The sequence below is a fragment of the Wyeomyia smithii genome, chromosome 2 (genome assembly GCF_029784165.1).
Source record: "Wyeomyia smithii strain HCP4-BCI-WySm-NY-G18 chromosome 2, ASM2978416v1, whole genome shotgun sequence".
Taxonomy (NCBI): domain Eukaryota; kingdom Metazoa; phylum Arthropoda; class Insecta; order Diptera; family Culicidae; genus Wyeomyia; species Wyeomyia smithii.
The window spans coordinates 245,799,693-245,819,182 of record NC_073695.1 but is presented as its reverse complement, the minus strand read 5'-3'; the positions used below and the strand labels follow the sequence as shown (position 1 = coordinate 245,819,182).

Genomic DNA, 19,490 nt, shown 5'->3' with positions numbered 1-19,490 from the left:
GGAAGTCGCCATCTTGGATTTCAAACTGGCATTTCGAGACAATTTCTGGCCTCTGAGCGTCATTCTAGTTAAAAAAAAAACCCATATTAGGTGGTATTTGGTCATTTTCGGCAGTTTCCCAGTCACCGGAAGTCGCCATTTTACAACTCAAAATATTGTCGGAGGTCGACAAACGTACAAACCGTGGAACACCACCCATGGATTGCCTTATGCATAGGCGAACTTTATTATTATAAAATATTCGGCCGAGTCCACTTCACAATAAAATGTGAATTTTTTTCAGTGTACCCATTAGGGTAATATTATTGTCAAAAGTTGCTCTATTTCGCATGTCGTGTAGAACAAAATCAGAAGTGGCGCACCTAGCGGTCGAAAAGGTGACTAACGCTTCTGTTATTTTCAATTTGTCTTCATGATTTCACGTAAGTGAACTATATTGGTATTTAATATATTTGACTACACGCTACACAAAAAGAAGGGAAACTATTCTAGAGCCTGTAACCCTTAAATGCGCACGATGTTAAAAAATCATCTAAAAACATAAAATCTTTGTTCAACAGGTTAACTGCCCTAAAACTAACCAATATGCATAAAAAAATTGAAAGATTTACTTTTTAATGTGCAAATATTACCATGTTGTTTTTAAACAATACTGTGACTTTATCGCAGAATAAAGTCGAAACAGTTACTTCTGTTAATAGTAACTTTTAAATTGAGCTTTTGTTAGTATAATAACTGATAATTCAAGCATTTTCACTAACCACTAACCTTATTTTGAAATTTATTTTCAAAGACAGTCAGCACCAGTCGGGAATCTCTCCATGTTTTTCTTCGTTTCCGAGATTTTGACACCAAAAATAAAAACAAAACATTCAAATACAGTACTTCTAGCTATTAGGTTTTCTTCGTTAGAGTCTAGAGAGTTGTTCTAATGAATTTTATTTCTAAAAATTACTAAAATACGTATATTTTAAAACGGTTTTAGTAGTGTTGTTTTAAAACAACATTGCGCATTTAAGGGTTAAATCGAAATGTTTTGTAAGATATAAAAAAATTCAAATCCGCGAATTCTGCCCTAAAGGTTTTTAAACGTAACGATTTTCATTCATTTTTATAATTAAAACATTATTTCCTAAATTGGAAGAAATATAATATTAGAACAAAACATTTTTTTCAATTATTTGTTGATAAAAAATTGTTTTTTGATAACAGATCTCAATGTTTAACGTATTTTGCATGAAAATGCATTTCGCATAATGAAATAATTTCGACAATTTCATGTGCACTTTTTCATTGGTTACTCTGAGGCACTTCTTTCCAAAGTCCGCTTGAGATCATTTCGCATGAGGACTTTTTTCGAGAAGACAAAACTTCTACGCCCCAACTCTTAAATTTATCCCATACATTCTATTGGCATCCTGATACAGAAGCATTGCAAGCTCAAGAGTAAGTTGACAGAGAAAAAAAGCAGAGTGAAGCAAGAAAGCACGAGAAGGCGAAGATTGTCAACGATTTGGAGATGAAAAGGGCGAAAATTGTGTAGCAGATAACTATGAAGGTGCTAACGTCGACGAACAGCTGAAAACGATGAAGGAAAAATATTTTTCAAAGTTTTGTAACACTATTTTTGCAAAGTATAAATGAACATGTGAAAATTGATTTTTTGACGTAGGACTACGTCTTTGTTTACTATACTGGGATGCATTCTGTAAAATTGGAAATGAAACTAGCAAATGTTGCGTCAGATTTCAAACGTTAATAACAACATTACCACATAATGGATAACAATAACCAATATGTTGTTGGATAGATAAAATGTACAACAATTTTGTAATATGCTAGTTATCACTCTAATTTCATTGCTAAGTGGTAAAATTGATAAAAAGTTTCAATGACAAATTTACGCGAATAATGAACCAATTACATGCGAGCATTCCTAGCACAGACGACGTGAATGGACACCACCGTTCCCCGTGATATTCTCTGTATCAATATCGATATGAAAATTGACAGAGTCTCTCCGTCCCAATAGGTCAATTTATTTTTGCTTCCATGAGCTTAGACTAATATGTTGTCTCGAAGGTAAAAGTTATTTCAAAAGTTCGAAACAATCCTCATCCTTGAACAATTTCTAAACCTGCTTTCATAACCTAATAAAAACTGATGTCTTGAAAGAGAACATGCCGGTAAAAGCATCAGTACCAGTGGATTAAAGAACTGCAGGTCTCTCGTCGTCTATGATTGCAGCGGTACTCTTCTGTTCGTACATTTCAGCGGTACACTTCTATTCGTACTGCAGCGCTACTATTCGTACTACAGCGGTACTATTCGTATTCGTGTGCAAGCGAGGAAAAACTGCAATGCTGCTGTTGATGGTGATTGAAAGTTCATCTCATAAATATGATTACCATCAATAAACCGAAAATTTGTAAGATTTTGCACCGGATATTTATTTAATTTTATCTTCGATATTCACTAAATAATCTTGAACGGGTAGTATCGAAAGAGTAAATTCTCAAATATACACATTTATAGAAGAGTAAGTGCCTGCGAATGCTTGTGAATTTTTAGTTTATTTACTAAGATTCATTCAGAATCTCCTTTTGCATTTCGAAATTGTTCGATGATATATATAATTAAGCTTTACCATAATAATAAACACGAAAGTGGGCGATTTTTTTGCTGGAACTCGTTAATAATTTTGTTTAACATATCTTCTTACGTTTGCCAATTAATGAACCTTTGTAAGGGCTTTCATATTATTTTGAAAGTAAGATTCATATTATAGAGTTAATTTAATCAGAGTCAAATAAGACAATTCATTCATTATGATAACGTAAGTATTATTGGATTTGGTTCAACAAGCACGATATGCTTGTGCCTTGTCAAAAACCTGTTGTTTGCACAAAAAAATACTACAGGCATATTCTTTCGAGTGTTGCTGAATTTATTTAAAAATTGATTTCCAGGGGAGGCTCAAAATAAAAATACGTACAGTCGCTGAGCAAATACATTGATTCTGTCTGCAGACTCTGTGTATTCTATAACAAAAAATCCCCTAATTACAGTGTTTAGTCCCACGTCACCATTTCATACAACCCTAGGGCTGTATACCTTGTAGTATTTCTCATATGTTTAAAAAATGAATCACCGGGAAATTTTATTAAATATCATCGGGAAAACCAGGAAAAAACGGGAAATCGGAAATTGATTTCGAGTGACCACCCTGAAGACATGTAACGCAAACGTTTCAACCACTGACCTAGTTTGCAGTGCATGCTGTGTACAAGATGTCAACGACGCGTCTACACAGTGGAGCAGAAAACTGTAAATCCTTTAACACTAAATGAAGGCGCAGCTGATTGCTTTTAAACTGAAATAGCACCAAAACTTAAAGAGTTAGATGCTTGTTGTCAAAGAACAACTTGTAGAGTAGACTCCAATGTTCAATTTGGTTAACAACAAAACCCATGTTTATCACACATTTGAGAGAGAAAATTGCAGTTTATTTATTTATTTATTTGTTTGTACAGTCAACAGGTAGAAACAACCCCAATGACTAAAACTAGAACTAAAGTTGACAAGTAAAGACTAAATTAAACAGACAACACTCTCAAAAAGTTATTTCTAATTACACGTCTAGACAAATTAAAATCGAAACATTCAAAACAATTGTCGAAAACGCTACACATACATTTCATTGGTTCGTGCATCCCGTAGTTCGTCCTGGATCTGCCTGTGCTAAGAAACGTATGGGACCGAAGAGCACGTCTACGGGTGTCGCTGATAAAGTAGGCTTTAGCGTCATCTCTTCTGACGTCGAGAGCATCCAGATGTATTAACCTGCAGCGCTCAGTATATCTAGGAAGGTTATTCCGGTCACGCCACGACAAATGACGCAGCGCAAAACGTACGAACTTTCGTTGAACCGCCTCGATTCTATTGATTCCGTTTTGGTAATATGGCGCCCATACGACGGCTGAGTACTCGAGCGTTGACCGTTCTAAAGCACAATATAGAGTCTTCAAGCAGTACACATCCTGGAAGTGTTTGCCAAATCGGAAGATGAATCCCAACTATGACACTTGATTTTTTTGAACGTTAGTGAAGAATCAAGAAGTACTCCCAGGTCTTTCACGGTGCTCTCGCGTTTTATAACAGTGCCGCTTAAGACGTAGTCGGTGAAAGCTAGCTGTCGCTTACGTCCAAAGGATATCACAGAGCATTTGGAAGCATTGAGGACCATTTGATTCGTCTTGCACCAAGCCGCAAAGACGTTCAGTTCATTTTGGAGAAAAAGGGCATCACTTGGTTTTTCAATAACATAGTAAAGTTTCAGATCATCAGCGTAAGATTTCTTCTGGCATTTCAGAACGTGGTTTACATCGTTCATGTACAACAGAAACAAGAATGGTCCGAGATGACTACCTTGTGGGACGCCGGATTTTTCTTGGAATGGGAACGAAACATGATCACCTATTTTAACGGAAGTGTTTCTGTTAGTCAAGTACGAGCGCAGCCAAGAAAGAAGACTACCGCCAATGCCTAATCTTTCAAATTTAGCCAAAGCAATTTCATGATCCATTTTGTCGAATGCAGCAGAAAGAGTCAATTGCATCTACCTGCGACCCTTTTTCCATATGCCGTACGATGAAAGAGGTGAATGATACAAGGTTAGTGGTAGTGGAGCGTTTCGGAACGAAGTCATGCTGGTCTGACTAAATATACTGCGAGCATTTCCGTGTCAAAAAGCTCAGAACAATCAGCTGGAAAAGCTTTGACGAAGCACACAAGGCGGCAATTCCTCGATAGTTGGAGACGGTACGCTTACATCCTTTTCTGTGAACCGGGAAGACAAAAGAGTTTGTCCAGCAGTTTGGGAAGACGCCATGAGTAAGCGAAGAATCGAAAATCACTGTTAACGAGGATGCAAGAGCATAGATGCAGTTTTTGAGGACAACGGCTGGAACACCATCTGGGTCAACACTGGAAGAATTTTTCAGACGTTTGGCTGCTGTTATAATAACATCCCTAGTTATCGAGTGTTGAGGACCAATATCTGGGAAAACAGGAACATTCGCAGTAGCGCTGATGATAGCATCGGAGCTGGCTGGTACATCCAGGAAAACACTGCTAAATTGTTCGTGAAAAAGAGAGGCTATTTCCTCCATGGTAGAAGCCTCGCGATTGCCATTTCGCATACATGTAGGAAGACTAGTTTCCTTCCTCTGAATACTAACATAGCGCCAGAATCCCTTCGGCTTCCGTCCCAGATCACGTTGCAAACGATTAAGGTGTGCATGAAACAACTGTTTGTTGATACTCCTGTACTGAGTATTAGCTATGAGATAGCCGCTCTCGACGTCACAGTTCGAGTTTTCCTGTATTTTTTCAGCGCTTTTGTTTTTTTAAGTCGTTTAAGGTAAGAGGTGGCCCATGCGGGATGACGTTGCTCTTTTGTAAACTTCTTCGGAACAAACTGATCAATTGCATACAGTAGCACGTTACAGAGAGTAGAAGCGGCTAGGTTGACCATGATCAACCATCCAACCATCATGATCTCGAATAAACTCGTCCCAGGCAACTCCCACGAGAAAGGAGTTTCATTTAGTTTTCAAAAAACATTTGATTACACATGTGTTAGAAAGGTACTCCTTATACTCTAATGCTCCTTATACTCTAATTCGACGTTTGTTGGACACTATTGAGTACACAGGTTTCTCAGCTTTCCAACGATACCAACAAATTTGAGCTAGCTATCATGCTTCTTTTGCTAGACCTCGTTAAAGGTAAACACATTCAAAAAGGGAATAATTTCGCAAAAGTTAAATTTTGCCATATGCATAGATTTTTTTTTTTTTCATCAAATAGGGTCCGCTATCATCCCTTGAAAGATTTTAAGTGAGCTCCCCAATATCCTGTATTGTTAATTAGAAGCAGAAGGCCGCCGCTGTCGACGGTGGGTCGGCAATTAGTTCTGACAAAGCACACCTGAGCGGTTTCGAGTCGCTTTGATTCTTTATTTTGCTGCATTATTTTTGAAAAAGGAGGATAGTATTCTAAATTCATCTCCCATTACTGAGTTTGGGTAAAATAGTAAATTTTCAACAAATTTTCTCATCATTCCGCCAGTGAAATGTAATACCACGTATAGAGAAAAACTTGAAATTTAATAAACCATATCTACTACTATGAACTATACTAAATTTGTATTTGTTATTTCATACGTTTTTCATCAGGTTGACGAGGACTACATTCAGGATAAATTCAACTTGACCGGACTGAACGAGCAGGTGCCGAACTACAGACAGGCGCTGGACATGATATTGGACCTGGAACCGGGTAAGTTGCGTTAGTCCGTGAAAACGTGTAGAAGAGCGCATCTCGAGGGTTTGTTTTTTTTGTTTTCGTTCCCAACAACCGCAGAGGATGAGATAGATGACAATCCGAACCAGTCCGATCTGATCGAGCAGGCGGCCGAAATGCTGTATGGCTTGATCCACGCTAGATATATCCTAACCAATCGCGGTATAGCGCAGATGATTGAGAAATATCAAAGCGGCGACTTTGGCCACTGCCCGCGGGTGTACTGCGAGAGTCAACCGATGCTTCCATTAGGTGAGTTGCTCCGATGCCTTCACACTAGATAACGTCACTAAATGAATGATTTCTTGTATCTTTCAACCGTAAGGCTTATCCGATGTGCCCGGCGAGGCAATGGTGAAAAACTACTGTCCCAAGTGCATCGATGTCTACACACCAAAGTCCTCGAGACACCATCACACGGACGGAGCCTACTTTGGCACCGGTTTTCCTCACATGCTGTTCATGGTTCATCCCGAGTACCGCCCAAAACGTCCCGCCAATCAGTTCGTGCCGCGGTAAGTGGTGGGCCAATGTTCCAACAATTTCTCTCAAGCATTTTAAACAGATTTTATGATTTATATATAAGCAGGAGGTGGTATGACAACCCATTCATCTATTTACCTCGTTCCCGTTTCAGCTTGTACGGCTTCAAGATCCACTCGTTAGCCTATCAAATTCAGCTCCAGGCTGCCGCCAACTTTAAAGCGCCATTGCGAGGGGTAATGAGCAGCAATCTGCGCCCTTTGGAAAATGTATTAGTATCGAAAGCTCCGAAAACTGAATGCAAAGCTTAGTCGTATGAATTGAGTTTGCACTGTGCATTGAGTATACACCTATTTCTTTTCTTCATTGTTAAAAAATTCCTTGCACCCAAGGAGCCGCCCTATTCGCTTTTTTTTTGGGTCCTTGGGTGATTCTGCATCTGAAACACGAAAATTTTTTGTTTGTATAAAACATTTTTGAGAGCATATATACAATTTTACACACATACAGGCGCATGTTTCCATGTGAAACTCAACCATTCTGGATGTTTTTTGTTTTTTTAATTGAATCTTTTCTACTACTATTGAAGCGAAAACACTGCATTCTGATTTCGGCGTTTGTGAAATTTTACTAGATGAGAAACAATGACCAACATGCTGTGTTTTTGCCTGTTAAACCTATTTTAATTTATCCCGTTGATTCGATATAAGGTCGGCTGCTAATGCACAGCCGTTTGGTATAATGACATTCTGTTTCATGTACGAGTTTTGTTATTCCAAATTAACCAAATTAATCCACATTGTACATGAATATCCTATCCTGTTGCATATTCATATTTGAACAAAAAAACTCCATCCGATATAAGAGATAAAAAATAAGATGATATTTGTGTAAATATGTCACAAAAAAAACAAATCAGGTGAAACAATACTCATTGCTGCAAATGTCAAATAGCACCGTACTCCAGACGGATTGTGAAATCTTTTCTGTCTTTTTAGCACTGAAAAAAAAAAACTCATAGAATAATAAAAACTGCGACATCTTACTATTGTTGTTCATTCTTTCCGAAAAAATCTTGTTCAGAAAGAACGTGCAGCATGGTAAAGATGATAAGATTAAAATAAATGGAAGACGTTACTTTTTGTAAACGTGTCCACACCGAAATAATGTCATTGTGCCAAACGGGTTGAATTTTGGTCAGAATATAGTTTTACGTAAATCTATCCAGCACACAATTCACAGCAGCATATCTAAACTATATACTTCCACTCTGTCTCCTCTCCGGTTCCCTTGCGAAAACCTACTTCAATCGACAAAAAAACTACACGTTTCCCCAACTGCACGAACCCTCCGAACTCAACAACACCTTCCTGCGACGGCATTCTTAACCAGTGAAGTGCTCGGCGAAGGTCATCGACAACTGAAGCACCGGACGCCGGACTGAGGAAAAAGGTAGTGTGACAGGAATCCGGCGACGGCGGCGGCAGTGGAAGCAACGACAATGAAGAAACGACGGACAAAAAGCGACGCAACAGCTTCGACATCAAACAATAAACAAGAGTGGAAACAACAACAACAACAGTTGGTTGTTGCTGTGAAAAAAAAACGGGAAAAAAATCTAGGGTTTAGAAAAACAAACAAACAAACGTAGGGGAAGAACCTAAATTTTTAGATAAATAAGCGAAAAAGAAGATAACACACTAGCAAAGGTAAAAACAACAAAAAATAAACCAATTGTACATCCTCTATACCACCAAAAGCAAGCAAAAGGAGTATGACAATTACTACAATTGAATGGAAAAATAGCATTGTATTCAAATTTAGAAACAACATCTTGATAGACAAAAGAAGCATCATTCTGTAACACTCACTAACACAAACACACATTAACACACACGTGAACTATTGTCATGTTTTCATCATGCGGAATCCGAGGCAGACATAAAACATTTCTGCGTATGTAGTAAGAAATTTTTTGAATGGGTGTTGCAATGTACTACTTGAAATACAAATTTTCGAATAAATTGGAACATTTAAGCGTAACAAGAAAAAAAAACAAATATCAATCGGAGGTAAAACTGAAACAAAAGAATTAAACAAAAACAAACCTTACGATGGGAGGGTCGAGCCTGAAGTTGGGAATTGTAGCCAACTGTTCCGAATAAATTAAAGCAGAAAAATTAAAAAAAAAACAGGCAAACTTGTGCATTTCACTCCACTTACTAACAAGGGGCGCGCCGACCAAAAATATTTGTGTTGTAGGAACGTTGGGCATCACTTTCTACATCCCCTTTTGTATATTTTCCTTCTGTAATCAAAGCGAATTCTTTTTTTACAACAAAGCAGAAAACGACAGGAGATCCAAACCTTCAACCTGAAGACCTTTACTAGATGTACTTTTGAGAGACCCAACAAGTAACTTCATTTATATTGTGTTAAGTTTGACTAACTCCCGAAAATCAATTAGTTCGATGTTTGAAGCAGAAAAAGTAATGCAGAAGTGAACATTGTAAAAAAAAACTATACTTAGTTAAAAACAAACAAGTAAAAGAATCAAATCGACCTGAAACCCCATGCGCACCGCATCGACTGCCGATTGAGGGTAGGCTAACAAACAACAAACATAGAGAAAAATGCATTAGGAGGCGCAGCCAAGTATGTATCTCATCCAGCAAATACAACCATTACCTAGCGCCTAGGGAGCAGGCAGCATCAGGCAGGAAAGGATGCGCAGTCTGATTGGATATTTTGGGAGCTATTCTAGCGTTTAAGTAGGCTGCTTACTGCAGGTACGGAGATGTACTTCCCTGCAATATAGTTCAGAGGAATCGCAGTTTGTTTGATTCAGTACGATAAACAAAATATCATAATGAGTTAATTATTACAGAAACCGAAATAGATAACTATTATTTGCAAATTACACACACACACACACACTACGGAACAGAAACTGAAATAGAATAATTATTGCTATAATTTTATTATTATTATTATTGCAGGAATGAATAAATTTTAATAAATTATATTACAAAACGGTCATACCGACTTTGGTAATTTGTGTTTTGTTGAAGAATCTTACGAGAACGGTTAGTAAGCCGAACCAACAAAGACGCGAGGGTCTCTTGCCAATTTTTCGAACCTTACTTGAGTGAGTTTTTTTGGGAAAGACCAGCATAGTCCTCTCACTAGCCGTGATAAGTAACAGGAGGGTCAGCGAACCGATAGTTATATATCCGTGTTAGGAAAAGAGCAAATAATACACGTATTATGTTTGAACAAAAAAACTTTGATTCATTTAAAACATAATATCGAGCCTATGCGCACCCCTAATCATAAATTCAATCACAATATCCTAAAGCATACAGAAGCGTAAGCAATAACAATTCACAGTTCAATAGAAAACAAAATAAGACTGCTTTAAGCCTAGTCATCAAAAACCAATTCCTTCATTTGCTTCCTTGTTTCTTATCGTCCATTTCCCCGCACTCCTTTGGAATTTGTCCAATCTCCACAATGGGATTGATCTTTGTGGTGTGCTTCCGCTTCGCTTTCGTCCGTCCGCTTTTGAACAGAATTGATTCGTCATATTTCAGCTCGTTTAGCGTATCAAACAACTCTAGTTTTTTCATGTGAGTAATTATTTGGTGTGCACTGTCAGTGCTGTTCGAGAGACTCTGCTCTAGCGGCTGTCCAGTGTCAACGGAATCTGTACCACCATATTTGGAACTACCGGATGCTGTGTCCGATAGCGGTTCTTGTTCTTCGAGACACTCATCCGCCACAGCGATCTGACTGTCTCGATCGACTGAGGCAAACAGCTCAGCATTCCTAAACAATATCGTCGTCTGACTGCTGTCCGGCAGTGTGGACACACGAATTACAGACCGAGAGCTTTCCAGAATTAGAATCTCATTCTTGTTAACTGATATATCGAGAATTCTTCGTAATCGAGTTAATGATGCTACTACCTCCATAGCATCCAAGTCCAGCACGAACAACATATCGTTCGCCACAGACAGCAGATACTTATCCTGGAATGTATGCAGTATCCCAAACGTTGTTGGTATACGTATCGGATGCCGACTAGGATTTAGAATAGGAACCTCGTAGGATACGCTCCTAATAATGTCCTTAAAAATAAGCGTTTGTGCGACTTCGCCCTCAAAATTGGCTATCCACAGCCGAAACCCTGATCGCGTACAGACTAGCTGAGGTATTTTTTGATAGAAGTGAAATGTTGCCCCAAAAGAACTCAACATCTTGCGGTCTTTCTTGCCAACCTGTGTGACGCGCCATTTGCTGGCATCCTCCTGAGTGCAGACCACAGTCCGGTAGGTGGTGGAAACGAGCAAGTACTCCTTTCGCAGGCTTAGCTGCACAACTTCGTACTTCTCGTTGACGATTTCCTTTGATTCGCAAATCCGAGACTGATAGTTGATCTCCGTTAGAACTACCATTCCAGAGCCATCACCGGAAAAAAGTTTCATTCCATTTTTAGACCACACAAAACTGGTTATCGCTGAATGATGGATGCCGCGAATTGTGTACCGTTCAGTCGGTTTGCTTTTAAGCAGCAGCTCAGCGCAAACGTCCGGTGGAGCTTCTTTGGGAACTTGAAATATATTAATCCAACCCTGTCGGCATCCTGCTGCAACCATGAATTCAACTGTAGAAATAATCCGAACACAGGTCAGATAACCGGATCCCTACAAATCAAAACTCGTATTTATTTTAGCATAAAACTAAAACTACTTCTTTTACCTCAACTTGCAAGCGATCCACAGCACATGTTTTCCGATTGTACCAAAACACGATTCCGACGTTGGTTCCAAGTGCAATGAATTCATCCACCAAATCGAGACAAGTGATCGAGACATCGTGAAACAACAGACCACGTTGCACACTAGTCGGTAGCTTACCTACCAGATCTACCAGCGGAGTCCACTCGCGGAGTTCCATGGTTCTCTCCGATGTTTGTCAATGGTCCGGTAGCAGTTGCACGAACTATTCAATAGATTGGTACGATTGTAAATGACTCATCATTTGCTGCTACCGCCCTGAAGAAGTGTGCTTATCTTCTCCGTTTCGTACCTTATGTCCTGTAAGCGCACCTACAGGACATAAAAATTAAATATAAACACAGCGAGATAACTCGTAAACTTCCAATGAGTATATTAGTGATGGGAAACTTATCGATACTTATCGATAATATCGATAAATGCTGGATATCGATATTATCGTTAATTTTTTGACGTTAACGATAATTATCGATATCATAAGGGTGAGCACAAGTCAGTGCGGCTGGTTACTGGAGGAGACCCAAAAGAAGAAGACCTCACCTACCCTACCCCAGGAGTTACTTTTGCCGCTAGGTATTTGTTGGTTGCTGCTATTCGATAAGATTTAGCATTGTTGGGGGTGGTGTAAAGGTTCGCCCCGGGTGTCACTGAGTTTCTGAGAAATAATGATAACTAAAAAGGTATTTATAGTTTTTAGTTTCCTAAGAACAGATAAATTCGACAGCTTAGTACTGGAGAACTTTAAAAAAATATCCCAACTTTTTGCACCATCTCATAAAAAGCAATGATACGAAATTGTAATAAAATGCATTTTCTTTGGTTTGCCAACTCTCATAATATGATAGACATGCATAGCGGCAGTCTATTGGTAATTCTCTGGTAATTGTTTAGTTTAACTTGGAACTGTTTAAGTTTAAAGTATCTGTTACCCAACAAACAATTTTTAGTTCCAAAAAAAAAATCCAAATCAACGAAATTGTTGCGCCAAAAAAGTATCCTGATTTATACAGGGGGTAGACAAAATAATTGAGATAAATTAAATTCTCTCGAATTTTAAATGGCCAGAACTTTACGAAAAATGAATTAAATTTTGATAACCGGTTTCATTTCACTGGAAAACATTATTATATTAGTATTACTTGGGTACTTGGTGTGACCAACTTACACCTAAAATGTTTCGGATTTCAAGAGTGTGTGTCAAAGTGTACATTTTTGCAATGCATAGAACGTTTAAGGCAACTAAATTGTCTATCTGAAATACTTCATTTAAAAAATTCAGAGATCACCGATAATTTCTAAAATCATTTTTTGTTTTTAAAATTATATTTTTTTCAGAGTAGGATCTTAAACTCATTTTTTATATTTTTGAAGGAAAGATAATTTTTACTAAGATATATTGATTCATAAGAAAAAGGTTCAAATACAGTTAGGTTTTCTTGCGCGGGGGATACATGCCTCGTGAAAAAAACCATGTTTATTCAGAAATCCGCTTGAAAAACCGCTTTAATTCAAAAATTCGCGTAGAAAACCACGTTTATTTGAAAATCTGCATAAATAACCTTTTAGAGAAAATCCGCGTGAAAATAATCTGACCTTTTCAAATGTTAATCCAGATAAATTTTCAAACGCAAGTTTGCAAAGTAGCTTGGTTTAATGAGACCTACACACCCACAATATTCGATTGAATTCTGCTAGAGTGCTGCAAACTCAAAGAAAATTATTACCCAACAGGGAAAAAAACCGCCAAAGTCAACACCCATACTTGATAAATTCATACCTCGTTGATTCCTTGGCGAATTTTCAATCTATGGCTACCAATGAACCCGAAATAAATTCTGATTTATTGACAACATATAAACCTAAGTGAAACAAAAAGTCAGAAAAAGTTCTACGCGTTGCAAAAATGTAAACTTTGGCACACACTCCGGAAATCCGAAACATTTCCAGTGACCCTTGGTCACGTCCAGTTCTCAAGTAATTTAAGGAAACTAGGACAGTTTTCCAGTAAAATGAAACCTGTTTTGTCAGAATTCATTCATTTTTCGTAAAGTTTTGGCCATTTAAGAATTGACAGAATTTTGCCTGCTTCAATTATTTCCCTTATTATACAACCTTCAAAATGAACTTCGAATTGAAACTAGTGCTGGGACTATTCGGATTAAAATATCCGAATATCCGACCTCGGATATCGGACAAATATCCAAAATCCGGATCAATCGGATATCCGGATATTATCCGACAGGATAGCCGGATTTTCGGATTGTCGAATAACCGGATATCCGGATATTGTATCCGAACCTAGTTTTATGAGAATTATGTAAATAAATACTTACGAGGGGATGGGAGATTGTGGAAAAAGCCATTTTTCGCGTTACATTTCATTCGAACGGGCCTAAAAGCTGAAAAAAAAAAATCCGGATATCCGACTATTCGATTACCCGTATCCGGATATCCGGACATCCGAATAGTATTCGTTTACACATCCGTGATCCAAGCTTCGGATAACCGGATCACGAATATATCCGGTTAAAAGTCCCAGCACTAATTGAAACTACTCCGTAGAAAGCACTCCCGGCGTAAAACCCGAAGACTTTCCAAAACAAACTGTTTAACTCGTCCGGTTGTTTGAATTTTCATTCGCAGTGTCGTAAGATTTGTCATTTAAGGCCTTAACACAATGGATACGTTGCGGCTGCGTTTGCGGCAATTTGACAGTTAGCCCATACATTTACTGTCATATTGACGTCAACGCAACGCAAACGTATCCATTTGTCAAATAACATTTGCGGTAAAAAAATGGACAAAAAATGCCGATTTTTCATGGGTTTACCTTTAATCGCACTGACGAAACTACTCATGCATCATCAATCATTGTAACCCATGAGTTAGCAAAAAAAATTGACCGCTCTATCCGTCAAACTCTAACTGTGAGGGCGAAAAAAGTGAAGCTACTCCGTTCAGAAGTGTGCGCGTTCAAAGAACGGTACCCCGCCGCGTCAAAAACGGACATCTTGCGGCACTTTGTGGACGCCGGGTATGCCGGTTCTGGCATCTACAACATCTTGACTCTATTGGACAACGATCAGAGCATCGAAAGAAAGCCCGGTTCCAAACGGCCAACGACCCTGAGCGACAAGAAGCTTCAAAGGATGCTGAAGAGGAAGACCGAGGGAAAAATGGCCAAATCGATGCGTGCACTTGGCCGAGAGGTTGGTGCATGCTCTAAAACAGTGAAAAAGTATCAGGAGAACATGGACATACATGCAGGAAGCGGCAGTCCCGTCCACTGGTCTCGGAGCTGCAGGCAATGACGCAGCGACAGCGGTTGAATAAGATGGTCAAGTCAATTTTCCCGGCGAATCGCGACGTAGCAGTGGTATTGGACGACTAGATCTATCTTACCCTGGATGGCAACGACTAGCAGGGCTCTTTGTATTTTACCTCCCCCACGAATTTCACAGACCAAGTTTCCCAAGAAGGTGCAGCTGTGGCTGACAATCAGCGAGAAAGGAATGTCAAAGTTGCTCTTCTTTTGCTCCGGCCGGCCGTGAACGGGGAAATTTATAGTACGAAGTGCCTAACAGAAGTTGCGTCGTTCATCAAGAAATACCATAAGCGCGAAGACACGGTGTTCTGGCCAGATTTGATGGCCAACTACTCGAAGCGAGCGTTGGAGGAGATGGAGCGGCTGAATATCGACGTGGTACCAAGGTCGGCGAATCCGCCCAATGTTCCCCACCTGCTTCCCATCGAGAATTTCTGGGCAAACTTGAAACGCAAGATCTATTCCAACAATTTTGTCGCGAAAACGGAGGAAGAATTAATAAAAAAAAACGAAGAAAGAGCTTAAAAACATGGCTACACGCATGTTTTCGTCCACCATGGCGAATGTTCCGGTTAACTGCCGAAAGGCTGCACGCAAGGACGTAATATTTTTTTTGCGAGGAAGCTAACATGATAACCTTCCATGGGAAATTTATCCAACTCAATTATCTGTCATAGTTTTTTTTTCATCACCATCTGAAATAGTTTTTTTCTCACTATCTGAAAATAAATTTTTTTTTGCCGCAAACGTTAGCTATCAACTTATCGATACTTATCGATAATATCGATAGACGCCCCGGAATTACCGATTGTTATCGATGTCTGTTTTGGGCGATATTTCCCATCACTAGAGTATATACTCGTTGGTAAACTTCGTTGATGAGAGACGAGGAGAGTGCGCGAAAAACAAGTGAGGTTCACTAATATCGATACCTTTCAAATCGATGTTTGGCGAGTACGACACTGGGAGAAAATCTAGTACGAGGGGCAATGCAGTTCGTAATGAAATTGGATAACTCCGAAACAGAATCATGATTTTATTTCAATTTATTACTATTTTTGCAGATGGGAAGAGGTTGGACGCCATACGAATATCGACAAGGGGAGCAGTGAAAATAGTGCTTGAATCAACCTTCTTCGTGTATCAGGGAACCATGTATGGGCAGACATTCGGTGTACCAATGGGTTCGCCGATATCACCAGTGATTGCCAAGTAAGAGCTGGAGTGCATAAGGAAACTACCAATCAGATACAAATGAAACTTTACAAGCTGTATGTAGACAATTGCATTACATTGTCTTGTGGGGGTAAACTAGTCAGCCTATACACCAGAGAGACGCCGAGACACTCACCGTTAAGGCAACTGTCAACATCAAAACGGGCGAGCTGTATAATTTTGCATTGCCGTTAACCGTTTCGATGTTGACAGTTGCCTTAACGGTGAGTGTCTCGGCGTCTCTCTGGTGTATAGGCTGACTAGGGTAAACGGAGGGAAGCCCTTAACCACACACTTAACTGCATAATGTTTTCTCGGTAAAGTAAAATACCGAACTACTTGAAAACATTTTCGTTTACCGTTGTTCCGTAACAAAATTACTGAGAAATTGGAAACCGAATGTGTTTACCGGAATACCGTAAATTTGTTTGCCGAAAAAATCCGTAAAACAGCAAATTTCCGAGTTCAGTAAACTAAAATACCGAATCTCGGAAGCTTGACATCAATTAACCGAGATCTCGTTGAACCAAAAAAGCTCTTACCGAGATTCCGAAAAATAGAACTGTCAAAATAACGAAAGCTTCACTATCAATTTTGTTCGTGTTTCGTTGAGTAAGTATACAATATTATTTCTCAGATATTGATTTTGTAGGTTAACGACTCACTTCGCAGGATGGAAGTTGCAGTGATGGATGTTGTTTTATTTCCAGGAAGCAACACAACTCTCCTGTTTCTACCAATGCTGTAATAAGTTGAATCATTTGACAAAATAATTAATAAAATTATACGGATAATTAATCGTTTTCATCATTTCCTGGATTTATCTGAGAAATCGCAAAATGCGTACTTTAGTAAATTTTACCGAAATTTTCGTAATAATTCGACAGTTGAAATTTCCGAGTCCCGGTAAAATATAATCGAGAATTTCGTTAAAGTTTGACAAGTTGTGAATTGTTGATTTTACTAAATCTCGGTATTCTGATGTATTACCGAGATTTTTACCGAGATATCAGCTGTTGAAATCTCGGTAATTCATTTTAACGTACTCGGTGATATTTTCTAAGTGTGCATGCAACAAAGATTATGAGAAATAATAACTATCCATCATGGTTTATCGATAAAATAAAAAGGGACATAATACACAAACACTATAACACATTGGAAACGGAAAACAAGACAATACAGCCACCAAAATTAATATCAGCCCCCTACATACCGCGTCTAAGTGAGAAACTTAGAAAAAGACTGTTACGTCATGATATGACTTTAGCCTCACGACCGCAAAACAAGATTAAACAGGAAATTTGGTATTGTTGATTGCTGGTTTGTATGCCTGGTACACTTCATGGTTCATGCGTCTGCGCCAAACACCATTTTCTAGTTTGCCGCCAAGGATTGAACGCAAAATCCTACGCTCAAAAACACCAAGAGCTCGGCGATCAGTCTTTTTCAGCGTCCATCCGTAGAGAGCCACTGGAAGAATCAGTGTTTTATAGAGTGCAATTTTAGTACGGATTTGCAGACTGCGGGACCTTAGCTGGTTACGTAATCCGTAAAAGGCCCTGTTTGCGGCTGCTATACGCCTCTTTATCTCACGGCTAACCTCGTTGTCACATGTTACTAATGTCCCCAGGTAAATAAATTCGTCGTCTACTTCAAATGTTTCCCCATCTAGCACCACCGCAGCACCAACCTCCGACGGACTACCACGCACTCTGCCAGCCACCATGTATTTCGTTTTGGCAGAGTTTATGACAAGCCCTAATCTCGCAGCTTCCCTCCTGAGAGGTCCGAAGGCCTCTTCCACTGCTCTACGATTAATACCAATAATGTCGATATTATCCGCAAAACCTAGAAGCACTTGCGACTTCGTAATGATGGTGCAACTTCTTTGCACACCAGCCCTCCGTATAGCACGGGTTCGCCACAGAAGGCAGAACCACGGAAGGCAGAATCATGAAAGGCAGAACTCTATGACCGTACACACAAGGCAGAATATATCAAAAGGCAGAATTTCGAAGGGCACGAGAGGCAGAATCACTGGTAGCAAAACCTTACTCACGATAGCAAAGCGCGTGATGACAAATTGGTGCGAATCCTGGTCACGCTATCAAAGCTGCTACTCTACATTTATTATTTAATATTATTTGGTAACCAGACATAATAACTGGTCACAAGCAATGACCAGTTTTGATGGGAGGTGCAAATCAAGCCTAATTATTAGATCCGAAACGCGCAATCTGGTTTGGTTTAGGTCCTAAAGACTCTCACGGCATCGCGGAGAGTAAATTTTTGATGTCTGGTATAACTTACACTAGTCTCAACGGCTTAAAGGTTATAATTAACATAAATCAATTCATATGGCGAAGACGCATAATCGAGGGCAAGGAACTGAGGCGGCACAAAGCCGCCGTGGTATCCGCGGTCCGAGCCGGCCGCCGACTCGCCGTCGGAAGCGGCGGCCTCTCGCATACAAACAACTTATCTACAGGTTTCCTAGGATTATTCCTATACTACGAACAATCCAGATATAAATACGGAACGGAATAATCGGCATGGACCTAGGCGAACGAAAAAGGACAACGATTATTGGAAACTCGGTACTTGAAATGTAAGGACTCTACTCGAACCGGCACGCGCAAGTATCCTGGCCAGAGAGCTGCGGAAGGTAAATGTGGAGGTTGCAGCTATCCAAGAGGTGCGGTGGCCGAAACCGGGAGAACGCGGATTCCGAGCAGTAGATCCTATTGCGGACACTTCATTTAAGTACCACATCTACTTTAGTGGCGGCGTGAAAGCAGAAAGAGGAGTCGGTATCGTGCTAATTGGAAAACAGATGAAGCGTGTCATTAGATAGAGGCCGATCAGTGACCGTATATGCGTGTTGAGAATTAAGGGCAAATTCTTCAATTACAGCCTAATAAATGTGTACGCACCGACCAACGAGAAACCCGATGACGAAAAGGAGGAGTTCTATGAGCTCCTGGAAAAGACATACAATGAGTGCCCAGTACACGATATAAAGATTGTCATCGGAGATGCAAATGCACAGGTCGGGCAGGAAGACTTCTTCCGCCCCGTAACTGGTAGGGAAAGCTTCCACTCTACTACGAACGACAATGGCCTGAGGCTTGTTAATTTCGCTGCAGCTAGGGAGATGGCTATCTGTAGCACTTATTTTGCACGCCGGAACATACGTAAGCACACCTGGATGCACTCGAATGGAGAGCTTTGCTCTCAAATTGACCACGTTCTGATTGATGGACGACACTTTTCAGACGTTACAGACGTGAGGTCGTTCA

The 19,490-nt window shown here is 39.6% G+C and overlaps 2 protein-coding genes across 8 annotated transcripts in view; one reads left to right on the top strand and one right to left on the bottom strand.

Annotated features, from left to right (window-relative positions):
• Positions 1 to 9,888, top strand: part of LOC129720663 (casein kinase II subunit beta) — a 32,226-nt gene extending 22,338 nt beyond the window's left edge. Inside the window, exons 3-7 of one of the 7 annotated variants that reach the window (XM_055672181.1) lie at positions 6,240 to 6,342; positions 6,427 to 6,618; positions 6,692 to 6,881; positions 7,004 to 7,085; positions 8,247 to 9,888. In XM_055672181.1, coding sequence (XP_055528156.1) covers positions 6,240 to 6,342; positions 6,427 to 6,618; positions 6,692 to 6,881; positions 7,004 to 7,085; positions 8,247 to 8,273 — 594 coding nt within the window. In that variant the 3' untranslated portion in view covers positions 8,274 to 9,888. Of the gene's footprint in view, positions 1 to 6,239; positions 6,343 to 6,426; positions 6,619 to 6,691; positions 6,882 to 7,003; positions 7,192 to 8,241 lie in introns of all 7 variants that reach the window. The other 6 variants (XM_055672182.1, XM_055672179.1, XM_055672180.1 and 3 more) reach the window with 6 other exon arrangements.
• A 226-nt stretch (positions 9,889 to 10,114) lies between these two features.
• Positions 10,115 to 12,021, bottom strand: LOC129720659 (WD repeat-containing protein CG11141). The gene is made up of 2 exons (XM_055672171.1): positions 11,611 to 12,021; positions 10,115 to 11,555 (listed from the first exon to the last, which is right to left on the bottom strand). Exons 1-2 carry the CDS (start codon positions 11,806 to 11,808, stop codon positions 10,296 to 10,298), a joined length of 1,458 nt encoding a protein of 485 aa, XP_055528146.1. The 5' UTR covers positions 11,809 to 12,021; the 3' UTR covers positions 10,115 to 10,295.
• Between the last annotated feature and the right edge of the window lie 7,469 nt (positions 12,022 to 19,490).

Excerpts from the sequence above, each read along its gene's own strand:
- LOC129720659 (XM_055672171.1), bottom strand. The coding sequence starts at position 11,808 with ATGGAACTCCGCGAGTGGACTCCGCTGGTAGATCTGGTAGGTAAGCTA. Across the intron at positions 11,556-11,610 it reads TGGATCGCTTGCAAGTTGAG|GGATCCGGTTATCTGACCTG; the intron begins GTAAAAGAAGTA and ends TTTGATTTGTAG.